The sequence below is a fragment of the Agelaius tricolor genome, unplaced genomic scaffold (genome assembly GCF_023055355.1).
Source record: "Agelaius tricolor isolate 1412-34295 unplaced genomic scaffold, bAgeTri1.0.p SCAF_35, whole genome shotgun sequence".
NCBI classification, from domain to species: domain Eukaryota; kingdom Metazoa; phylum Chordata; class Aves; order Passeriformes; family Icteridae; genus Agelaius; species Agelaius tricolor.
Genome location: NW_027269295.1, coordinates 4,755,177 through 4,778,609, shown reverse-complemented (window position 1 = coordinate 4,778,609; position 23,433 = coordinate 4,755,177). Strand labels below are relative to the sequence as shown.

General features: G+C 50.1%; 2 protein-coding genes and 1 long non-coding RNA gene across 3 annotated transcripts; 2 read left to right on the top strand and 1 right to left on the bottom strand.

Annotated features, from left to right (window-relative positions):
- Positions 1–72: 72 nt before the first annotated feature.
- On the bottom strand, positions 73–15,205 carry SRP68 (signal recognition particle 68). The gene is made up of 16 exons (XM_071452617.1): positions 15,009–15,205; positions 13,038–13,104; positions 12,422–12,535; positions 11,326–11,521; positions 10,545–10,627; positions 10,208–10,317; positions 9,797–9,879; positions 9,410–9,550; positions 6,002–6,100; positions 5,656–5,720; positions 5,215–5,374; positions 4,391–4,485; positions 4,030–4,159; positions 3,541–3,616; positions 2,650–2,702; positions 73–2,239 (listed from the first exon to the last, which is right to left on the bottom strand). The coding sequence occupies exons 1-16, from the start codon at positions 15,154–15,156 to the stop codon at positions 2,012–2,014; spliced, it is 1,848 nt and encodes a 615-aa protein (XP_071308718.1). The 5' UTR covers positions 15,157–15,205; the 3' UTR covers positions 73–2,011.
- Positions 15,206–15,325: 120 nt separating this feature from the next.
- Positions 15,326–16,481, top strand: LOC139602632 (uncharacterized). The gene is made up of 2 exons (XR_011683333.1): positions 15,326–15,983; positions 16,272–16,481. It is a non-coding gene; the product is annotated as an uncharacterized lncRNA (long non-coding RNA).
- A 1,920-nt stretch (positions 16,482–18,401) lies between these two features.
- On the top strand, positions 18,402–22,090 carry GALR2 (galanin receptor 2). Its single transcript, XM_071452619.1, has 2 exons — positions 18,402–19,323; positions 20,641–22,090. Exons 1-2 carry the CDS (start codon positions 18,983–18,985, stop codon positions 21,419–21,421), a joined length of 1,122 nt encoding a protein of 373 aa, XP_071308720.1. The 5' UTR covers positions 18,402–18,982; the 3' UTR covers positions 21,422–22,090.
- Positions 22,091–23,433: the final 1,343 nt, after the last annotated feature.

Sequence of the window (23,433 nt, the reverse complement as noted above, 5' to 3'; positions counted from 1 at the left end):
ACCTCGATCTTCTGAGTGCTGGGGAGGCAAAGAGTGCTCAGTGCTCCTAATACAAACTACACGCCTCAGAGGTCAGGAAGAAAAGTTTATTGTTTTCAAATTCCTTATCTGCGTTCAACTCATCAGTTCCCTGTCAAAAGACATTTGGCAGAAGGAGGCCAATTGCTCTTAGGTTTTTGTAACTGTAACTAGAAAGTGGCCACAGGAGTTTCCCTGGAATCAATCCAGGCACAACACAGAGCCGTGGAAGGAAAGCAGAGTTTGGTACAAACCAAAGGAGAACACTCCTGTGATTTTATCCAAAAGCTGAGAAGAGCAGCTCAGCTGGACACAGGGACCAGGTGAGCCTGGTCATTGTGGGCCTTTCCTTGCCTAAAAGGAAATGGGCTGTAAGGGGAAGAGAAAGCTGCCAGTCAAGACCAAGTTTTACAGAAATTGCAATCTGATGAATAATCTTCCCACATTTCTTTCACCTGTACACCTCCCTTTCTTCTGTAAAATGCCCCTGGAATCCAGAGGCAAAGGGAACTGGCTACAACACCAGAAATTCCCATTTTGTTTCCACGTTGCAAAAATTAAACACAAACAAGAGGTTCCTCCTCCCCCTCCCACCTCTTTCTGAGCACACAATTCTTCTGTACTTTGAGAACTCACAAATCAGATCAAACTGAACAAAGTGAACATTCATATTAAAATAATGGGAATTGTTAATTCCCCCCATTCATCTGACATGCACCTTGCAAAGAAAATTCCCGTTACAACAAAAGCCCAATAATTCAAAATGGTCCTTGTTTCCAACCTTTACTCCAATGGCTACAAAAGGAGAAAAAACACTAAGTCCAGACAACCAGAACAAACTCTTGCTTCACCTGCCAGGACAGGCTGAGTGAAAACCCACACAGTGCTGGTGGAATCTTCCAAATGCTTTATTTAGGAACAGTTCTGCCCATGTGTTGTGGGTTTTTTCCCTACTGAATTGATCACAATTATGAAATTATCTGCACTTTCAAAGTGCCCATCCCCATGGCACCTGGGTGCTTTATAAAAAACGCTGTCTGGCACGACAGAGATGAATTATCACTCACAAACCTACTGGTCTGCTGTTCCTTATCCCTCATTTCATGTGTAGCTACTGACCAGGGACAAGAAACAAAGCAACAGATGAACTCCAGAAAAAGATCATCTTGTTTTCAGGCAAGGTTTAGATCAGAGACAAAACAAACACCAAGAGACCCAACTTCCCAAGAAGAGCAAGTAGCTATTTCTAAAGCCACCCATGAAGCTATTTTCCCAGGAAAATACTTTCAGGAATAGGTTCTATACTGTATGTAGGTATTTAATGAGGTGTGTGTATGAATAAAGAAGGGTGCTATTGGCCCAGAATACAAATTCACCACCACAGCAGGAGTAACCATCAATATTTGATGCTTGCCATCCTTATTGATAAGGAAAGAGGCTCTATTTTGTCATTTCAGAATGTTACATACTTTAAAAATATAGAGACTTCCGGGTTGAAAGGGAAGGAGAAGTTGCTGCCTTGGCTACTGTTCCACAGCCATTGTGTGGAAGCCTCACCTTGCTGGTTTAGCTCTGCATCTACTTCTGCCTCTATTTCCCAATTACACCCCAATTTCTAGATCAAAAAACCAAATAATAGTGTAAAATTATGGGACAGAGGCAGGAATCAAATTGTATCTATGCCCTGGTCCATGGTGAGTAAATGTGTACCAACCCTGGACAGGTCACTGATCACAAACTTCTCCAAGCAGAAAGGAATTTCTCTGTGCTCCAGGTTATTTTCAGCTATTTATAGTGTATGTTTGTTTCTGAGTAATTGTTTGTCTTTAATACACTGGGAGAGAATGTGTGTGCACAGACATGAACACAGGACACGGGAGAAGATGGTAAAACTTCCCTCTCTTGGTTTCAGGTGCAGGTATTTGTGTCCTAGAACCTCTTGGAGCTTCTCCTTCAATACAGAATAAAACCTCTGTTCCTCTGGGGGTCCTGGTTAACTTTTGAATCCAAAAATGCCCTTTATATATCCTGTGAGGCCACTCTTGGCCTTCTGCTCCACCTTGTCCTCCAGAGGTGGGAAAGCAACATGGTTAAGGGCCAGGTCAAAGAACAAAGGTTTGCATGGAATGGGCTGGAATCCTGGTGGGAAGTGCACGAGACTGACTTGCTTGCTGACCAGGGAAGGATCCAGGCAGAAAGTCTCAAACCGTTCTGAGAGAGGCTGCAAGAGACCAAGGCAGGGACACAAATTAAATCCCAGTCACATCAAAAGGGTCAAACATCAAACAGGACTGGGCAGCAACTGAGACAAGAGAAGTTCAAGCTCCCTTGTGAGGCCTCTGGGGACTCTGAAAAGGATTTAACCTCCTGTCAAAGCACAGCTGCAGGATCTCTGGAAAACCCTCCCATGTGCAGAGAGAAAGCCAAATAAAGCAAGCTGCCTCTCAGCTCCTACCCCACTGTGTGAGCTACCTTCAGCACCAAGCCTAATAAAATCTCCTAAATACACCAGTCATGACCAAATCTTGATCAATGTGACATTTCTTGTGTTCTGAGGACACTCAGGTAACAGGATAAAGGTGATAGTCTTTAAGAGCACAGCTGGAATCTGCCTGAGCTCTTGGCTCTTACCTTGCCATCCTTGACCTGAGATGGAGACTCAGTCTCATGAGGATCATTTGCATCTGCAAAATTGAACAAAAAGGGGTAAGAATAACAGGCTTGACCTTGGTGTAGAGTAAGATTGTCTCAGGAAGCAGCTGTGCCCCAAGCTTAGCCATGATCCTTGCTCTCTGGGATACACAGGACAATCTTTTCAGCAGAATCAACTTGATTTCTTGATTTCCAGAGCAAGCACCACACACACTCATCTACAGCCAACACAGCCCTGCAGTGGGGGAGCTTCTCCTTCACACTGTCATGAGAAGGTCTGGAGAGCAGCACAGACTTTGAGTGAAGCACACAACAAAAGATGATGACAACACCCGGGGGGGGGGTCAGTTAAAGCAACATTAAGGCAATAAAGGAGGCAACACACTCCTTGTCCTGGATTCCCAGCAGCAGGCACAGCAAAAACAACAGCCCAAGAAATCACAAAGTTCATCCACCCCCCCGAGTTCTGTGGGCCAGGCTGACACTGACAGAGAGAACATCACTGCTCTCCTCTTCTTAGTTCACCCAACCAGGCAAAACTGGGACAAATAAGGCCAAGGAGTCTGCAACAAAAAATGAAACACTGAACTGTTCTCTGCAGGCTCCCAAAACAGGTGCACATCCCTAGGAAGGGTTTTAATATCTCTGGGCAGGGAGCAAGATGCCAATGTCCAGCCACTGCCTGCTGACCTGCACTACACACAGACAGAAGCAGCTAGAACTGGGGGAAAAGTACTTTTCCAAAGCCTGAGTGAATGGTGACGGAGAAACCTTTGGAACTTCAGAAATGAAATAAAGGGAATGAAATAGCTGCAGGGACTTTAGTCAAGATACATTAGAGCAGAGTTCTAGTATAGCTGTGTAACTCACCTAGAATAGCTGCTGCTTGCAAGGAATACTTCTCTGCATTGACTTGAGTGATGAGATCCTGAACATCAGGCAGCTCCTAGAGCATAAAAGAAAATTATTTGAGAGCCTGAAATGTGCCAGTCTAAGAGTCAGAGCAAAGGTAAAACCAGAGAGTAAGAACTAAGAAAAATTAACTCCTAATGTTGATAAGCTTTCCTAGAAGGGGAAAAGCCACAGCATTGTGCTTCAGGCACGACAGAAGTTGTATAAGAGAAAATGCACAGGTGAGAAAAAGTGATAAATTGTTTTGGAGTTGGTGCAAGTCTGTCCCTCCTCCAAGTGGGGAGCTGAACTGTTCCCATGTCACTACAAGGTCTCTGCTATAATGAACATTACCCTTCTCCCTAGTTAGAGATCAGTCTTGAATTATAATGGCCTGGCACCTAATTAACAATAAACAGTGGGACAGAGCTGCTTCATAAAACTTCAGCTTCAGGACTGGGCTCCTACCTTGAGGCTGTTCCTGTGAGCTCCAGCTCCCGACTGAACCTCGCGGGCGTATTTCAGCACCCTCTCGTACAGCACGAGGGCTTCACTCCACTTCTTTACCAGGACATAGGACTGGGCAATGAAGAAACACCTGCAACAGTCAAGAGAGCATTCCTGATGTGTTTGTTGTCCACACCTTTTGCCAACTGAAATGACTGGCAATAGGAGATATCCTTAAGTAGCAGTGGGCAGTTTCCCTTTAGCAACTGTCTCAGAGGACAGAGGAACCTGCATCAAAGGCCTGCACAGCACACAGAGCTGTGGAATTAAACTTCTGAAAGTGTCACGTGTGCTGAAGAAAACTTGGCTGTTTCTCAGTCACCTGTAAGCTTTGTACACAAGTGTCTTCAATCCAATCTCCTTTTGGAAGTTCTTGTCCTCTTCTAGGCCAGGAAGCTGTGTCAGTTCCACAAGGTTCTGTGCAAAAGAGAGTCAGAATAACAAATGCAGGCATTGCCTTTCTCTGGAATCTGCTGGTCTAAGAGAAAGCTGACCCTTCTGACAAGTCAACAGAACACTCCCAGGGAAATAGTTTCCAGTTTTCTAATCATCAGTTTTCCAGCCTTGTGAAGGACTCTCATTGAAACTTGTGCAAGTTGCCCTCAGGACAGACTTCCTGACACAAACAGGAATTAGGACAAAGACTCCTTAAATTTCACATGAACTAATTCTTCCATAAGGCATTTCCCTCTCCCATTCACAACTGCTTCAGTCACAGGCTCCCTCAGTTAACTGCAAAATTATGGGAGAAATGGAGAACCTGCTTATGAAGAACAAGTATTTTTAGCTGCTACTTTCCCTGGCCAGCAGAAACTGAGGTAGCTCTAAGGGTGCTGCACAAGAGCCAGAAAGACTGTTTTAAAACTTTATTAGAGTGCACAACAAAGGACACCCATTCAAGCAGCAGGTTCTGCTCATAACCTCATAAAGGGTTTTTTTGTGTTTCATGCAGATGTTGAACATCTTTGAGGTACTTGAAGGTACTCAGCTACTCTTCAGACTTCACGGTAGCTCACTTACAGTGCTGTATTTCTGCAATAACCTTTTGTAACACTCAGGTTTCCTACCCATGCACATCCTGTTTATCCTAAGCACACAGAGTTCTCAGGCTGGGCTGGAGAGCTGGATGTGTTTTCTCAGCAGTACCTGCAGGATGATGTCGTAGAGGCGGATGAGGTCCTGCGGCCGCGGCGAGCGCTTGCCGTCCTCGTCAGAGCGCTGCTGCTGCAGCAGGGCCTTCTGCAGGGACTTGGCCATGCTCTCGTTGCGCTTGATGGCTGTGGACAGCTTGATGTAGGTCAAATAACTGCCAGAATAAAAAGAGAAATCCCATCAGCACTGTCAGAGCTACTCAGATATTACTCTGTGTTCTGAACTGGTGGTGGAAAAACATCTGGGAGGTCAACGTGAGAGTCTGAGTGAAATGTTTACTAAGCTCCCTGAATCAGATCCTTATCTGTACAGTCATCCTTTGGGATCCCAAAGGCCCAGAACAAAAACCCATAAAACAAAACCAAACAAAATAAAATCTTGACATAAGAACATGGCTTCTTCACACTAGCACTGGCAGCAATGTTTGCCTATTACCTGTGTAAGTACTGGATGTTGGATACCTTCCCAGAATCATTTTCCAGAGAGTGTTCTCGTTGCTTCTGTGGGCAATGGAGACAAAACACTGCATGATTTACTTAAAACTGGCAGCCAAGGGATGAAAAACGCAGAACAACTCAGGGTTTGAGTAAGTCATGGAAGTAACAGACTCCTAGGCAAAAGAGAGAGGGTTTCTCCATTGCTATTCCCCCACTCCGGTTCTGGAGAGAGTAAATTCAAATTCAGCAGCTCTTTATTAAAGAAATCCCAGCAAGCTGAACACTAAACCATTCCCAAGGAAACATGGTGCCATTGGAAGTAGAAACTGGTGTTTGCTGCTTACCTGGTCAGGTTTCAATTCTTCCCGAACTGCCTGAATGGCATCTCTGCACTCACTGAGTAAAGACTCAAACAAACGTTCCTTTGTCTCCTCATTTTCTGCCTAAGAGCAAAGGAGATTCAAGAAATCAGAATTTTTTGTACGATGCATGAATTAACTGAGGAGATTAAATGAAGTTTCTCCCAAATTATGTGTTTAAGATCCATGGGTAGTTAGAACTCCAATCTGTGCCTGTCTGCAACATATTCTTGGGGGAAATCTGCCAGAAATCTTGGTGAATGGGGTTGGTGCTGAGAACTGAACAGCAGTGAAGGCCTAGCAGACAGCTCATGGCTTCATTCCTGCACCAGTTACCTTCCTTCCCAGCAACTCCATTCCCTCCTGCATGGCACCTGCACTGCCCCCTGAGCTGAGGCTGGACTGCACTGTGGGAAAGGCCCAGCAACAAAAGAGCTGAGCAGTCCTGAACTGGCAAACTACCAATGCAGACAGCTCTTGTTATGCTGATTTAATGTTCCCATGTGGTAAGAATATGCAGATGATTATCTTTTCTCCACTCCCACTCCAGCAATGTTCACAGTGGCAATAACTTGCTTGTTTGAAGCATCTTTCACAGTAACCCTACATTTCAGCAGCAGGAGTGACCGAGTGCTTTTCTGCTGTCACCATAAGTTTTGTTAAAAAAAAAAAAAAGTGAAGCAGCTTTTGGCCTTCTGCCCCAAAACCAGAACTTGAAAACAACTTTTAAAAAACAAGTTGAAGCTTGATCTCTGCCTAATTTATTGGCATATCGTGTACCCAATTAAACGAGCTCCCAAACCGAAACTCAGCCTTTATTCAGATGCTGAGAAGGAAACCAGGTGGAGATTGAAAGACTTTCAATGATTCAGTAAGAAAAAACTACTCAGAAGCAAACCTCAGCCTCAGTGATTGAAGGAAAATTCAAGAGCACCAGCACCATGTTGTGCCACTCCCATCTCATGTAACAGTGTGAGATGAGCTTTGCTGCAATAAATTTGCAATTGTCAAAATTAATAAAAAAATTGGTCTAAAACCATGCTCACTTGTTAATCTACTGCACAGCTCTACAGTCTCTGCCTCTCCACTTCCCACGTCCACAAACCCGATCAGGAATGTTATTTTTACTCCCTCACAAAGCCTCAGGTATCCTGCGATGGAGGCGGTTTTTTGGGTTTGGGATTTTTTTTTGTTTTTAATTTAAGATTTGCTCTGAGAATTTTTAAGGTGGGACTGGCTCCTGAGAATAACCAGAGACGAGTCTGACTGCATTCTCAACCTCACCCAGAGCAGCACAGCAATTTCACCGTAAGCACAAAAATGAAAACAGACACAGCCAGATCATCATTCAGGCACAAACAGGGCAAGGGCTGGGCCCTGCAACGAAACAAAGGCTTTCCTTTCCAAGCAAAAACTCCTTGAGCTGATTCTATGCATAAATACACATGTTCTGATTTGGGAGATATCAGATCACAGGACTGAGACACAACTGCTACAGCTGGTGATTCAACTGTCCTGACAGAACTGCACAGGTTCATCTTAGAGGGCTCATGGAAACCAATCCCACTGAACCCAATCCCAAAAATGTGGAGTGCTCAGCTGTCAGATTTTCTTTGGTCTAAACCACTGTGTAACATCTCTAACACTTATTACCACCCATTTTTGCTGCAATCTAGAGATGAGCACAGAGTCCCTGAGGTAATACCAGCTAGGAGCACATCTGTGTCATGCTGCCCTGCAGCTCTGTCACTTCTACCTGGTGAGAGCCAGTAGGCCCTCATAGTCACACCTTCAAATCCACAAAAGGACTGACACAAGCAATTTCAAACCTGGATTCCTATTTCAGTTTGGCTTATTTGTTCTGTTCCTCCCATTACCAATAAGGCACCAAGGGCAACAGAATAATTGCATTGGGAGACTCCATTTTTACACAAAACAGACTGGTTTTACTTCTAATTAAACCCTGCAGAGCACTGCTGTTATGTCAGGGTTTCAGCTCAGTGAAGATGAGCAGAAAGGTGCCAAAGATCCCAGGAAGCACAATTCATTCACCTGAAGCTGGGTGCCCATCACAGCTGACACAACTGCAGAACTGCTGCCAAAAAGGCAAGTTTTATCCCTCTGGGAATGTAAACAGTGCTGCTGCAATGCTCAGCTCTCACCAGTCCACTCAACTGGTCCACTCTGTTTAGTCAGAGCTTCCCAGGAATGCAAAGCAAGATTAGAACAAATTCAGGCTGTTCTGTCACCGCTTTAGAGAGCAACTAAACTGACAAAGTCCAACTGTTAGCTGCCAGAATGGAAGTTAAATGAGGGAACTCTTGAGCTGTACTTCCACCTGCTGGCCACACTTATGTGCTTCCTGAAACCAAATCCATTCAGCAACATCCAGTTCCTAATATCATGGGTAACGCTCAGGTTTCCTACCCAGCCACATCCTGTTTATCCTTAATCACATTCCTCTCACCACTGTCCCCTGCTCTGGTCTTAAACCTCTGCAGGGTTTTTGTTTTATCATTTCTGGTTTTATTTATCATTATTATTCTCCTGGTGATAAAAGGTTTTTAATGCTTCAAAATCCCCATGTTTAGTGGCAAGAGTTATTACTGAAGATCCTTTCAAACTCTGAGTGTATATGCAGCCACTGAAAAGCAGGATACCTCCTCTGGTCACCACTTCCAAGGAAAAAACTACAAGTGGAAAACTTGACTACAATACTAAAGACATGAATTGTATGTGCCACTGCAAGTTCCAGTGAGCTGGACTTTGATGATCCTTGTGAGTCCTTTCCAACTCAGGATATTCCATGATTCTATAAAGTGTTTCAGAACCATTACATGTGAAATTGATTTACATCCTGACATTTATTAATCCACTTCCTGCTTTTGAAGATTTCCATAAGTCAATAAGAGAATGGAATAGATCTCATAGTACCTGCTACACCTGGCAAATGGCTATTTGTTGCTGAAGAAAACATGGTCAAGATGTATTTTCATTTTGGCTACTCTGAAGTCGGAGCATTTGAGCAAGATGCTTAAAAAATTAGAAGAGTAATTCAAAACCAGTTACTCTTAAAAATGTAACCTTCATTTCCAAGTGATGCACTAATAGTAATGGTTATCACCCTGCTACTGGAAGGCAGCCCAGAATGTTCCAAGGAGCAGGAATACTCAGAACAGATATCCCAGACTACTCCACTCTGTGAGAGCAATCCCCAGCTGACACTTCAGCTTTGGGTTATAATCAGTATTCCCCCACTTTTACCTTCAGCTTTCCAGCCCCAAGTTTGAAAAAAAATTAGATTACTCAAAAGCTTTTAGTTCAGGTACCAGGTATTGCACAGAAGGCAAGAGGATGGTCAGAAGGGCAGGATGGAGAGGGCTGCTGGGTTACCTGAGCAATTGCTGCCTCGTTGTCAGCCAGCCCCAGCAGGAAGATCCTCACTTTGTCAATCTTCACTGGGACAGTTCTCCCTCTCCACTCCACCTCACTCATCGTGGCTGCCTGCTTTGCCCGAGTCTGGGTGATCAGTGCCTGCACAGAACACACTGAGCTTAGGAGCTTGAATTTACAGAGATGCAAAACTGAACCTCCTGAATTCATGTTTGATTGACTACTTTGAAATCAAAGGGCTTTTTGGGAAAGTGTTGTTTCCCACAGAGCCTAGGCTTGCTTGCTCACTTCTGTTCCATTCTGGCTTTTGAATGGTTTGCTGAAGCAATATTCACACTCAGCACAGTAATAATGAATATTTCAAGCTGAGGCATGCAAATAAATTACCTCCAGTTTTTCTGCAAGAAGACCTTCAGTACCACCAGACCTCAGTCTCATCTGCATCAACTCATTCATGGCAGATTGGTCACCTGAGAGAATCAACAAATTGAGATCACATTTCCATTTGACTTCAAAATCATTTTCATATACAAAAACTAATCATTAGATTTTACACTGGCAGTTTAGCTTGCAATTTTATTCTGACTTCATAGGCAAGCTACCACAAACTGTTATTCTGTCTTTCTACATATAACCACAGGTGCTGTTGCAAAATGAGGCCCTTTCTGCATTGCTAAACTGTCCCAATACATGAGCAGAATTTGCCAAAAATATTATGGCCTCAGTGTCACTTAGACCAGGGTTTAACTAAAAATGAATATTGCTTTCCTGGGAACAGATGAGGCCCCCCTCCCTTACCAATGTTGTAGGCACAGTAGCGGATGTTGGGTGAGATCTCCTCCACACGCTGGTTATACAGCACAGCCTGTTCTTCTGTGAAAGCATTGGCCAGCTTCTCATAGATGGTCCTACAGCAACGGACAAATATTAGCACTGCAGTGTGTGTCACTTGTGAGGTGCTATCCTAAGGGAATAGTTTGTGTCTGTGCTCTGGAGGATGCTATTTCTTCAGCAGCACCTCCCAGTTAAGCACAATTAACAATGCCCAGAGTTAGTTATGTTAGTTTAGTTATGTACATAACTAAAGTGATCCAGCACTATTTCCTGAAGGAAGCTGGTGAAGGGAGGGACTCACTTGCATTTGTTGAAAGCCTCCATTGCTGCCTTCCACTCCTGGTGCTCGAAGCGAAGCATGCCGGTGAGATAAGCCATGTACGCCTGCACACAGAGCGAGGGCAAGGTCACTTCCCCCCATCCGCAGCATGACTGGGGCCACCTTCAGCAGGAAGGCTGCTATGACTCCTACAGGGGGTGACTAAGCCTTGCCCTTTTCACTGGGGCTTCCCACAGAAGACAACTGATTTGGATGACAGGTTACAGCTACCTACCTCTTCTCCTTTAACTGACTCTGCTGCATTTCTAAGGAACCACAGAATCATAAAATGGAATCACAGAATGGATTGGAAAGGAGCTTAAAGATTATCTAGTTCCAACCCCTCTGCCACGATAGGGACCCCTTCCACTAGACAAGGTCACCCAGAAATTAAAGATATTTCTTGTGTGTTATGCAATGGGCACTAATGTCACAGCTTTTTTCCCCAGCAATACGCTATACAATGGCAGTTTAATTAAATGAGCACAGCACTGCTGTTCAAAGATTTCACAAGAGTTGTTTCCTATTTTCCAGGAACCAAACCCCCAAATCTTGCATTCTAGGTGGCTACTTCAGCACATTTAACAAAAAGGTAACTCAGTAGATGAGCAGTTTCTTAGGCTGTGTTGCACCATCTTAGCTGCCCTCAATTCTTTGTACTTTTATTATCTATTGAGAGATAGTAATTATTTCTTCACCCCAAATTCCAAAGGTTTCTTGTTCAGCCCTTGCAGTACAACAAGATGAAAGTATCAGTGGTTACCTGAGCTTCCAGCTTAGTCTTGGCATCCACCCTGTTGCTCTCACAGAGCCTCTCCAGCTCCTCGGCGTGTTTCACAGCCTTGCGCAGCCGCGACAGCAAATGGAAGCGCTTGCGGGGCTCCGTGTTGGCCTCCTGCTTCAGCTGCATGGCATAGCTCCAGGCCCTCTCTGCATCCATCAGGATCAGCAGCAAATACCTGCAGGGCACAGGAGGGTGCAAGGGACAAGAATGACACTCAGACAAGAGTTGCATCACCACCAGCTCTTTGCCATTTGGTCTGCCAAGTTCAGTAGAAGAAGTGCAGCTTGGTTAGTAAGAGGCAGATGCTTTTATTTCTTAAAGTTCTAAGCACACAAAGTCTTGTTATTCCTAACTAGTTTGTGCTGTGTTTCTCACTCAGAAGTGTAACTACCCCACTGAGGAAGAGAATTAGGTATCATTCTGTAGTACCACAGACACTACAAAGACAAGGGATTCATCATTTTAGACCACTCTTCAAACTGGTTCAAAATGTTCTTAAAAACACAGGTGAATGCATCATCATGTATTGTTTTCCCACAAGAAAAGACAAGACAGGAAGCATTTCAAGTATTCCTAAAAGATGGCAAGTGAACCCAAAATCCTGGCTACTCTCCATATATTCTGTCAGACAAGCATTCCGTCAAATTTAGAAGATTCAAGTAAAAATTGCAGTGCAATATTTCTGTTCAAACAGAAGGGATTGCATCTCTAACCCCAACCTGCTGGCTACATTCACATTACCAGCATTCCCATGGTTAGTTTGCAACAGACCTGAATAAGCATTTCCTCTTCAATGTCACAGAAATTTACTGATTATGAGAAAAATCCATTTTAGCCACTATGAGGGAAGAGAAGGAACAGGCTGTTGCTGCTCCTTCTTGTCTCACTGGATCTGAGCAGTGTCTCTTGCACCTGCACTACAGCCTGAACTTTTATTAATATCAACAACACACATCTCTGAAAAGAAATGTTTTGGATGATATTGCACTAAATAGTTTTCCACCTGAAACAGTAATCACTGAAAGGAAACTCTTCAGCACCATACTGAATTCTCAATTCCACCCAGTCCCTGTACCTGTTGTCTGAGAGAATCTCTTCAGTTACTTTCTTCCCAGTGAACTTGTGTCTGTTGCCCATCTTGAAGTTGAGAGTTTTGCGGAGCCGCCTCAGTCTGCGGGAGCAATAACCCCTAAAAAAAGACAACCAGAGTCAGAGTTTGGCCAAAGGACAACTCTGCTTCTGCTTACTGCTCTATCCAAATAGGAAAAAAAATTAAGGCTGTACCAGGCAATGTTTTAACAATTAAAACACCATGTGTGACATATGGTAGCTCAAAAACTACATGTAATGCAGCAATTAATAGAAAACAAGGTAAGAAGACATGTAGTTATTGATAATCTTGAAAAATCAGGGTGATGTGGTCATTACTAACTGCTTTATATTGAAGACTGAGCTCTGGAGGAGTACAGTGCCTACCAGGGAACTGTGAACACAAGCTCCTATGGGCAGTGGAGATGCAAGAGCCAGCACAGCCCCAGCACAGTACAGCCAAGGGAGATCAGCACACAGGGCCCCATGTGGAACAGCCTGTCAGGGGTTTCCACCTGGCAGATGGGTTTTGCTGCCTGCTACAGGGGGTTACAATTTAAATGAAGTGAAGCCAAGCCCCAGGAGCAGCCCCCAACACTCACCTGTACCTCTGGAAGTCCCCATGCCTCAGGCCATGCTGCTGCTGCGACTCCTTCACGATCTGCAGGACTGCGGCTGGCGTTAAGGGACACTCACAGTGCAGCGGCACCAGCTCCTCCTTCCACCCCAAAATAACAGCAGGGAACCCACAGACCCCATCAGACAAACACACTTTGAACACTGGGGCACCCCAAAACCTCCTAAAAGCAGAGAGATGATGGCTCTAAAGCACCTCATGAGCCCAGAGCTCCTGCCTGTCAGCAGAGACTGAGACAAACCTCAAGCACCTCCTCCAGACACCCACGGGAGTGCTGCTGTCACCAGAGCTCCTTTTGGGATAAGGACCCATCCAGGATAACACACCTGACTACAGGACCTCCCCAGCCACAACTGTGACACAGATTTATAGGAAAAGCTGAGGTAGAGAAGCTTTCCTGCCCAGGAATGTTCCCTCACTCAAGAAAAGAACAGAATCACTGCTGCCTGCCCAGCACAAACAAACAAATAAACAAACAAACAAAGTGCCTTCTGAGCACAGAACCTCATAAAAAGAGTTTTTGGAAATAACTCCAGGGTTGATTTTCTCAATTTTTCAGCACCTTTCTTGTCTTGCTGCAACAAATACCAGTGACACAAAGCACTGCCCTGTGACCTAGGGCACCATCACTCCATCAGTTCCATCCAGCCTCTGCATCCTTCAGTGTATTGGCAGAGCTCCTACACTTCCTTTATTCCCTCAGTTATTCCTGCCAAATAAAACCATGCCACATTCTAGTAAATCTCATGTTTTTCATTCAGTTTACAAGGCAGGTTATTTTGTGAAATAAAATCTCCACCACACACAAAAAATCTCTGTGCTATATATATTCATACCCCAAAATTTCCCTTTTAAGCTTTACCAAGATGCCTCTAAAGAAAACCCACAATAGAAAACCAGACTGTACAACCCCAACCAAAGAAAAAACTACAACTACACCTAAAGAAACCACCAAACATTTGAAGTGTAAAATGCCAGATGTCTAGCAAATTGTTTTCTTGGGACTACACCTGAAAGAACTCTCTGAAGTACTAAAACCCTGCACCAATAGTTATTACACTGAATTATTCTACATTTGCAGAACAACCAAGTCCAACTGCAATGTCTCAACACAGCCCTCCTCATCCCTACTGTCTACCCAAGATTTTTTCCAAACTCTCTTTTATCCTGCACAGTTACTTGCTGAATTCACGCCCTCTGAACTTTTTTTTTATTTTTTCACTGACTTAGGCATTCCCAACACTCCCAGGGCAATTGCTGTGTCTGCACCTTACTCCACACTTACTGACTACACAACACCTGCCATATGCCACGTGGAAAACTGCAACCTGATTTCCCCCGGGCTTCCCTCTGACCCAGAAGATAAAACTCAGCTCTATCACAGCTGTGCAGCTGGACTGGTTTCACGTGGAAGTTTCACCTACAAAACCTCCACGAGTTTTACACGCCGAGATTTCAGAAGCACTAAATCTGCACGAGCCAGTCTACCACTTCAGCACACTTGTTAAGATTTTTTAATGTATTATTGCTCACTTCAAGCTGCAGTATCACCACGAGCAGCTCACGGGTGCCCTGCTAAGGCTTTTTTATGTATTATTGCTCACTTCAAGCCGCAATATGGCCAGGAGCAGCTCACGGGTGCCCTGCTCGCACACAGCCCCGCTGTGGAGACTGACGCCAGCTGTCCCGGGGTTCGGAAGGAGACGCAGCCCAGGGAGAGCGCGATTCCATAAATCAGGAAAGCCAGAGGGCCTTTTATCCAAACCAAACCCTCACAGGCCCAGGCCAGCACCGCCCGCAGCTGCGGGGTGCCCCTGTCCCTGTCCCCGCCGTCCCTGCCCGCCCCGGCCCTGCGAGCCCCGCGCTGCCGCCACGTCCCCCCGCCGCCCACGGGGCCGGGCCTGCCACGTCCCCCCGCGGCCGCCGCGCAGGATGCTCTCCAGGCCCAGGCTATCGCCGAGGCCGCCGGGCTGCGGCCCCGCCGGCCGCTCGTTCTCCTTGTTGTCCTTGCCGTCCTTGTGCTCCTTGTTCTCCTCCGCACCGGCCCCGCGGCCGCCGCCGCCTCCCTGACGCTCCGCCGCCATCTTGCACCGGGGCCGCGGCCGCAGAGCATCACGGGCCGGGAACGGCCGCGCGCGGGCCGCCGGGAACGGGGAGGACCCGGGGGGAGCCGGGACGGGGAATGGGATTGGGAACGGGGAAACCGGGACAGGGAACGGGAACGGGATGGGGGGAACCGGGACAGGGATCGGGAACGGGACAGGGAACGGGGGAAACTCGGGACAGGGAACGGGACTGGGGGAACCCAGGACAGGGAACAGGAGATCAGGATTGGGATCGGGGGATCCGGGATAGGGAACGGGGGGAGCCTGGGACAGGGGTCGGGAACGGGATTGGGATCGGGAGATCCGGGACAGGGATCGGGGGGTCCCGGCGGCCTCCCGGGGCCGGGCCCCACGCAGGCTGCGGGTACGTCCCCGCCCGGCCCCTCCTGCCCGTGTCCCGCTCCTCCATCCCGGACTGAGCCCCCCTTCCGTCACAGTGCTCTGCCCCAGGCCACCCCAATGCTGACCCCAAAATCAGCCCCAGCAACCCTGCCCCGCTCACCCACCCCAGAACTGACGCCAGAAATGACCCCAAAATCAGCCCCCAGGGTGACCCCACTCCTGGCCATGCTGTTGCTGTTGCAGTCCCGGGGGAGCCTCTCCCTCCATCCCTCTGCCCCTTCCCGGGACACTGCGAGCCTGCTGCTCTGGGCAGCCCTAGAGGAGAGGGGCTTTAAATTCCCCCGGGCTGAGCACTAAAATCAAATCTTCCCACCTCCAGCAGCCTTAACCCCTCGGGCAGTGCAGCTGGGAAAGGAGAGACCGCCCTTATCTCACCTCACCTCACCCCGGAGCTACTTCATGCTGTAAGCACTAAAGACCAGGTCCTTTGCACGTGGGGCTGAATATCTCATTTGGAACAAGCACCAAATTTATTTGAGCACCTAATGGTGATATTTACATAAACCCTTATAAATACAAACTGCTCCAAGAGCTGCTCATGCCCCCAGACCCATCTTTGCCAGCCCTGGGCTCTGCCTGCCTGGCTGCACTTTGCTGTCACACTCCTAGAAGCAATTTGGCTCCTCTCCCCTTCCAAGGGCTCAGCTGTGACCTGTTATTCACGATTTCAAACCTCTCCTTTCCTCTCCTAGACAGCAAAGCTCAAAGGGAAAAAAGAAAGAAAGAAAAATCAACCATGTCCTCAAGTGGCAGCTTTCTGTGCACATGTTCTAAACTCTCTGCTCCAGGCTCCAAATGCATCTCCCAGGGATTCATTTCATTCCCTATCTGAACCCAACTGTGCTCCAGGATGGTGCTGAACTAAGCAGGCACAACAATTAAAGCCTATTTTACAAACAACAGCTCCTCTCTTGCAGCTGTGGCAGTTCACACAGGCTTGGCTCAGGCTGGCACAGCAGCACCCACCCCTGCCCAAAAAAGCACCCAAAGGACCTATTCCAGTGTCAGGACAGCCACCAGGTGTGGCACAGGCACATTTCTGCCACACCACCTTTCTTGCACACTGGCAGGAAGCTTTGCTGCTCCTCTGGATTCCTCTGGAACCTGGAAAAGGGAGGATAAAACCATCAGCCACCTCCTGGGTGTGTGAATTCCTCCTGCACAGCTGGCTCTGCCCTCCCTCAGAGCAGGGGCAGGGGGGTCACAAACCTGCAGAGCCCTGAAGGGATCCTTGCAGCGAGGCTGAGCTGCCTTTGGTGTCACAGGGACTGCTGCAGAGAATAAATCCACAGATTTGCAGGCACTCACATCCCTCTGCCAGCCAGCCCTGCAGCCTGCCAGGCCTGCCAGCCCCACAGCGTGCCTTTTCCTATTGGTTTTGGCCTTTTCCTATTGGTTTTGGCCAGAGGATCTTGCTTTTGGGGATCTGGATCATCCTCCTGCACCCCTGCCCAAATAACCCATCTAGGTCTCAGGACAAGAATACATTTTGCTGCTATTTATTTCTATCCTGCTACTCCCAGGTTTTACTGCTATTGGGAAGAAACTGAGTGTTTTCCCTCTTTTTTTTTTTTTAATAATATCACTCTGCAGCCTAAGGATGGGCCCAGCCTGTCTGCAGGCTGACCAAAGACACCACCACTACCATCATCCCAATACCCTGTGGTGTCTGAGGACACAGGGCAGGTCCCACAGGGTGAAACCTCCCTGGGGCCAGGCTTTCCCACGAGATTCCAGCAATCCCCATGGTCGTAGCTGGGGATGTGGCACAGGAGTGGCTCCCTGGGGACATGCAGAGGAAGGCAGAGCTGAGCTCTGTGTCTCAGCAGCTCCTTGAGCCCTGTGGGGTGCCCGAATTTCTGCTGTGCTGGTCTTCATTGCCTGTTTTTCCCTGTGGGATGTCATCAGGACCACGGAGCATCCTCACCCCAAAGGGGTCTGGTTATCTCCAAGTTAGGCGCAGGTTTTGTGGGGCTGGGCAGCCGAGGGTGGAGAGGGCTCCGTGTGCTCTGGTGGCCGTGTCCCAGGGCTGGGAGTGTCCCCAGAGCCCCAGCACGGCAGGCTCGGCGCTGAACGCCCACTGAGAGAGCAGAGAAGCTGCGGAGTGAGTTAGTTACACGAAGTAATCGACGCATTAAATATTTCCCTCTCCACAGAAGCAAAACAAGGCAGGCTGGGGTGGGGTCAGAGGGAAGAGTCCTTGGAGAGCTGATTGCAGCGGCTGCTCCCAAGGCTTCCACCCGTGCAGGACCAAAAAGGCAATTTTGCAGGAAGACATGGCACGAAAAAGATTTGCAATGTATCACACTGCCCTCCTAGCCGTGGGGAGAAATGCAGTTTCTCTGAAAACCTCACCTCGCGTGTTTTGGTGCGAGGATTTCGCTGCCGCTGGACAATGCGGACACATCCGCGGGCAGAGGATCCCCATTCCTAAAAATCAGCCCTGCAGCTCCTGGAGGTGAACAAACAAACCCTTTTTCAGTGGCTACTGAAGGGGCAGGCGATAAGAAAACCCCGCAGACACCTCACTTTGGGTGCCCATCTCCCTTTGGGGTGCCCAGCTACTTTTACGGTGCCCAGCTCCCTTTGGGGCGCCCAGCCCGGCTGCCCCAGCCCCTCCGGAGGGGTAACAGCCCCGAGTGACATTTCCCCCCCATCCCCGGGCAAGCCCGGCCCGGCCCGAGCCCCTGAGCCCACGAGGGTAGCGGGGGGTGCGGATCCGTTCCCGGGCTGCGGATCCATTCCCGGGGTGCGATGCGCGGGGCCCGGCGGGAGCCGCGCCCGGAGCCCCCGGGCCCCCCCGCTCCGCCGGCGCACGGAGAGCGCCGGAGCCGCCCCGCCGGAGCCGCCCCGAGCTCCCGCACACCCGGAGGAGGTGAAGGGCCCGCGGCTCCCCCGCGGCTCCCCCGCAGCCCCCGCCGGCTCCCCGTGCGCCCCGGCGGGACCCCCGCTCGCTCCCCATGCACCCCCTTCCCCGTGCGGCTCCCGTGCGCTCCCCGCGCTCCCCTTCCACCGTTCTCCCCCTTCCCTGCAGTGCATCCCTGCTGTGCTCCCCAGCGGGCTCTCTCTGCACCCCCTTTCCCGTGCAATCCCTGCTGCAGTCTCCTTGCACCCCCTTTCCCGTGCAATCCCCGCTGACCTCTCCGTGCACCCCCTTTTCCTTTGCCTCCCCGCTGCACTTCCCACTGCACGTTTCCTACCCACTCCTTCCCTGTGCATCCCTGGGTGCTCCTCATTGACCTTTCCCTGCACCCCCTTTCCCTTTCCCTCCCTTCTGTGCTCCCCAGCGTGCTCTCCGTGCCCCCCACACGGATCTCCCTGTGCACCCCCTCACCCCGTGTGCTCCCCGGTGCTTTCTCCACGCACGCTGCCCCCTCCAGCCCCTGGCCGGGCACTCCCGGCCATGAACGGCTCTCTGGCGGGCTCCGGGGGTGGCTGGCAGCCCGAGTCTGTGATCATCCCACTCGTGTACTTCATCATCTTCCTCGTGGGCACCGTGGGCAACAGCCTGGTCCTGGCCGTGCTGCTGCGCAACGGGCAGGTGAAGAACACCACCAACCTCTTCATCCTCAACCTGGGGGTGGCCGACCTCTGCTTCATCCTCTTCTGCGTCCCCTTCCAAGCCACCATCTACACCCTGGAGGGATGGGTGTTCGGGCCCTTCATGTGCAAGGCCGTGCACTTCTTCATCTACCTCACCATGTACGCCAGCAGCTTCACCCTGGCCACCGTGTCCCTGGACAGGTAGGAGAGGGAACAGGGGGAGGGGCTGGCTGCATCCTGAGGCTCTCCTTTCTCTGGATCCCACCAGGCAGGGAGGGGACAGATTCCCCTGGATCTAAATCCTGACTGCTGTGATCTCCCGGGCTCCTGGGGGAATCCAGGAGCATTTCCCCGTTGATGCAGCCTCCCGCAGTATGAGGGGCTGCATATGGGGATCCCTGGCCCCAGTGCCCAGCTGGAGGAAGCTTTCAGACCCCAAAAATCTAGGACTGGGAGTTATCCACAGGCCCCAGCAGTGAAGTGGGGATGAAAAAATGAGAAACAAACAAAGGTCAGTCCGTGTGGAGCTCTGGCTCTTCCTGGGATGCACAGAGAGCCCCTTCCCTCCCAACAGCCCCTGGCAAAGCAGGCAGACCTTGAGGAGAAAAAAGCACTGGGATGTTTGAGCTGAGACACTGATTTTCCCACCCTCCCCTTCTATTAGCAAAAAGCCCTTTTCTGTCCCCGTGCTGTCCCTTGTCCCAGTGGTTATCCCAGCCTGTTCCAGGGTGGGTTTTACAGGGAAGCCTGGAACAGGCTGAGATAATCTGGGAGCTCCTGCCTGTGCTTTACCTCAGTCCCTGCCTCTGCAAGGGCCAGTGAGTTATGACCCTGCAGCGAGAGGCTGGGAGCTCCTGGTGCTGCTCCACTCAGTGCCCAGACCCTGCCAGGTGGGATGTGGAAAGTCCATGTGCCAGTTCCCTGGGAGGCCCTGGAGCCCAGCTGGATGTGTCCTGCCATCCCAGCACAGCCCTGCACTGCCTGCTGACAGCACCCCCAGGGGCTGCCTCTCCCCCTGTATCCCATGGAGCAGAGGGAACAGATGTGTTGAGCAAGGAGGGCTTGCACAAGCCTCAGATGTGGGTGCAATTAAGGGACCAGCTAATTAGAGAACTGAAAAGGGGTAATGTGCTCTCACGTGTGCCAGTACAAAGAATGCTGTGTCTGGGATTCCTGGGCACTTGCTCCTGCCTTTGTATCCTCACTGCCCCAATCACTTGTGCCAGACACTGATGGTGAAGTGAGTGTCTCCTGGATTAGGGGAGGGACAGAATGGGACCATCCCCATTGGCCCCACAACCACTGGGAAGAGCAGAGGGTGATGGGACAGGGTCAGGGAGAGAATTTTCCTCAGTCCCTTGTGGGTCCCTAAGAAGCACCAGGGAATCAGTTGTGTGACTAACTGCCCTGGAAATCCCAAATCCATCATTTCTGCCCTCTCTCCAAACTGCTCCTGGCAGTGCTCTCTCTGTGCCCTCCCCAGGGCTGCAGCCGTGTCCCTCTCCCTTTGCCATGCAGGTACTTGGCCATACGATACCCCCTGCACTCCAGGGAGCTGAGGACGCCCAGGAACGCCCTCCTGGCCATCTGTCTCATCTGGGGGCTCTCCTTTATCTTCTCGGGCCCTTACCTCAGCTACTACCAGGAGTTCCAGCTGGCCAACCTGACTGTCTGCCACCCCATCTGGGAGATCTCCCAGCGCAAGATCATGGACACCTGCACCTTCATCTTCAGCTACATCATCCCCGTGCTCATCCTCAGCCTCACTTACGTGCGGACTATTCGCTACCTGTGGCGGTCTGTGGACCCTCTCCAAGACATGTCAGAGTCCAAGAAGGCCAAGAGGAAGGTCACCAGGATGATCATCATTGTGGCCGTGCTGTTCTGCCTCTGCTGGCTGCCCCACCACCTGGTCATCCTGTGCGTGTGGTTCGGGTACTTCCCCCTGAACCACTCCACGTACGTGCTGCGCATCCTCTCGCACGTCATCTCCTACGCCAACTCCTGCGTCAACCCCATCGTCTACGCCCTGGTCTCCAAGCACTTCCGCAAGGGCTTCAAGAAGATCTTCAGCTGCCTCCTGCACAAGAAGGCAGCGCACAGGGTGCACGTGGCCCAGGCTGCCCACACGCTCAGCACGCTGGAGGCAGAGCTCAGCGAGGTGACCCAGCTGAGCGAAGCCCTGCCCGGGCGCTCGGCCGCGCGCTGCAGGGTCCCTGTTCAGCCCTGGGGGGAGGCAGGGCTGGAGGGGCAGCAGCACAGAGCAGATGGCTCCTCTGTCACCTTCAACGTCAGCTAGCACAGCTCCCTCCCACCCCACGGCTTTGCAGTCTCCTCCAGGCCTGGGGCCGGGCAACATTTTGGGTCCAGTTGAATCCTTTTCATTCAAATGCACCCAGAAATCACAACTGTGATGCTGCTGACACAAACTCAGCCAAGAACCAGCCAAGGACAGGCTTTGCTTCCACCAAGCACTTGCTGAGAGCAGAGAGATCAAACCCGAAAATCCACTGCCATGTGTAAACACCTCCTCCTCTGCCATGGATGGACTTACTCCCTGTTGCATCTACACCCAGAGCCTGTGAAAAGCTCTGGCCCCTCCAACCAGCATCTGGAGCTTGTGGGTGCACTTTTAGGGACATTTGGAAAGTCTTGGTTTGTTTGTGTCCTGGTTTAGGAGCTGCATCCTGGGGCAGTGCTGGGCACAAACCCAGCTCAGGTAGGAAAATCCAGAAGCAAAGCACAGAAGGTCACCAAGGACCAAGGGGAGGGAGGTTATTTGCCAGGGAAGCACAGCCATGGACCCATGGTAGGGGGAGGATTTTAATGCCTTTGCACAGCCTAGGGACAGCTCAGCATCTCAAGCAGGAGACAAGCAGGGCACTGACACTGAGGTGGGACAGCCAGGGCTGTGTCAGAGCTGGGGGTGCCCAGCAAACCTGGGAATAAATAAAGCCCCTCCACCCCACCTGCCGTGTCCAGCTCCTTTGGGAAGCCCCACAGCTGCAGTGGAGGAGAGGCTGGGGGGTGGTGGGACCTGCTGGAGGCAGGGACGCTGAGGGGGGATGGAGGATGTGGGTGATGCCCGAGCACATCCCTGGAGGGGGGCGCTGCGGCACAGGAATGTCATGAATGTCACTGCACCGCTGAGTGACGCTGCCCACAAGAGGCTGCTGTGATTCACACTCCCACCTCTGAACCCTGCAAAGGCTCCAGGGTGCCTGAGCCCTGTGACTGCCACCAGCTGCAAGTGAAATCCTTCCTTTTGTTTACCAGAAGAGCATCACAGGACTAGGATCAAGTCACACTTTTGAAAACCCCGTGGCAGAGCACAGCCAGGGTTGGGAGCTGGGATGAGCTCTGCATCCCTACAATTCCCAGGGGTGTACCCCAACAGCCCCCATGAAGGTCAGGTCTCTATAAACTTCCAATACAGAGGCTCTCAGTCTGTCTGCACAGATTCCACTGTTGTGAATCCCCACAGCAGAGCTCCCCAGGGCTGGGATGGGTATTTCTGTCCAGGACCCTGGCTCTCCCTGGGGGTCTGCTGCTGACACAGCCCTTCTTCCACCCAGCCCCAGTGCTTGGCCTTCTTTTCTTGAAAGCTTTTGACTGTAAAACATTTATTTTCCCCTGCTGAGTGTTATTATAACCAGATCTTCCTCTCCCCACAGAGAGGGCCATAAATTGGCCACCTCCTCCTATCAGTAATGGTGATATTTAGTCTAGGCCTGTTCCCAGCATAAGTCACAGACAGCAGCATATAAGCAGCTCCATTAATTACATCTGCATTTATCTCCCTGCTCAACCCTTCACAGCCAGGGAAAACATTGAAGCAGCTGCACAAACACAGCTAAAAGCTTCACTTTCCTTGGCCCCTCATCTACCTCTTCTCTGAAAGCAACAGGATCTGCCTCCAACAGATCCCACACACACTGAGGGGTTCTGTCCACTCTCCTGGGCAGTTATCAGCTCACCTTGGGGATGGAGATGTTGGCCCACCCCCTCTGCACTGCCCAAGGGCACAGGTCCCTGTGCTGGCATGGCAGGGGGTGCAGTATCCCCATACCCCCTGTCAGAGACACTGATTCTGCTCCCCATCCATCCCACCCCAGCCTTTCCAGCAGCCTCCCAAGCCCATGGCTGACCCTGCCCTGCCCTGCGCTGCTCTAGAGCTGCCCCAGCTGCTGCCCAGACACATCCCAGGACACCCCTTCCTCAGCTCCCAGCCCAAAGCATCACTGTGGCCCCTCTGGGCACCACTGGTCCCGGCTTATTTCTGGTCACTGCTCAGCAATGAGGTCCCAAAGG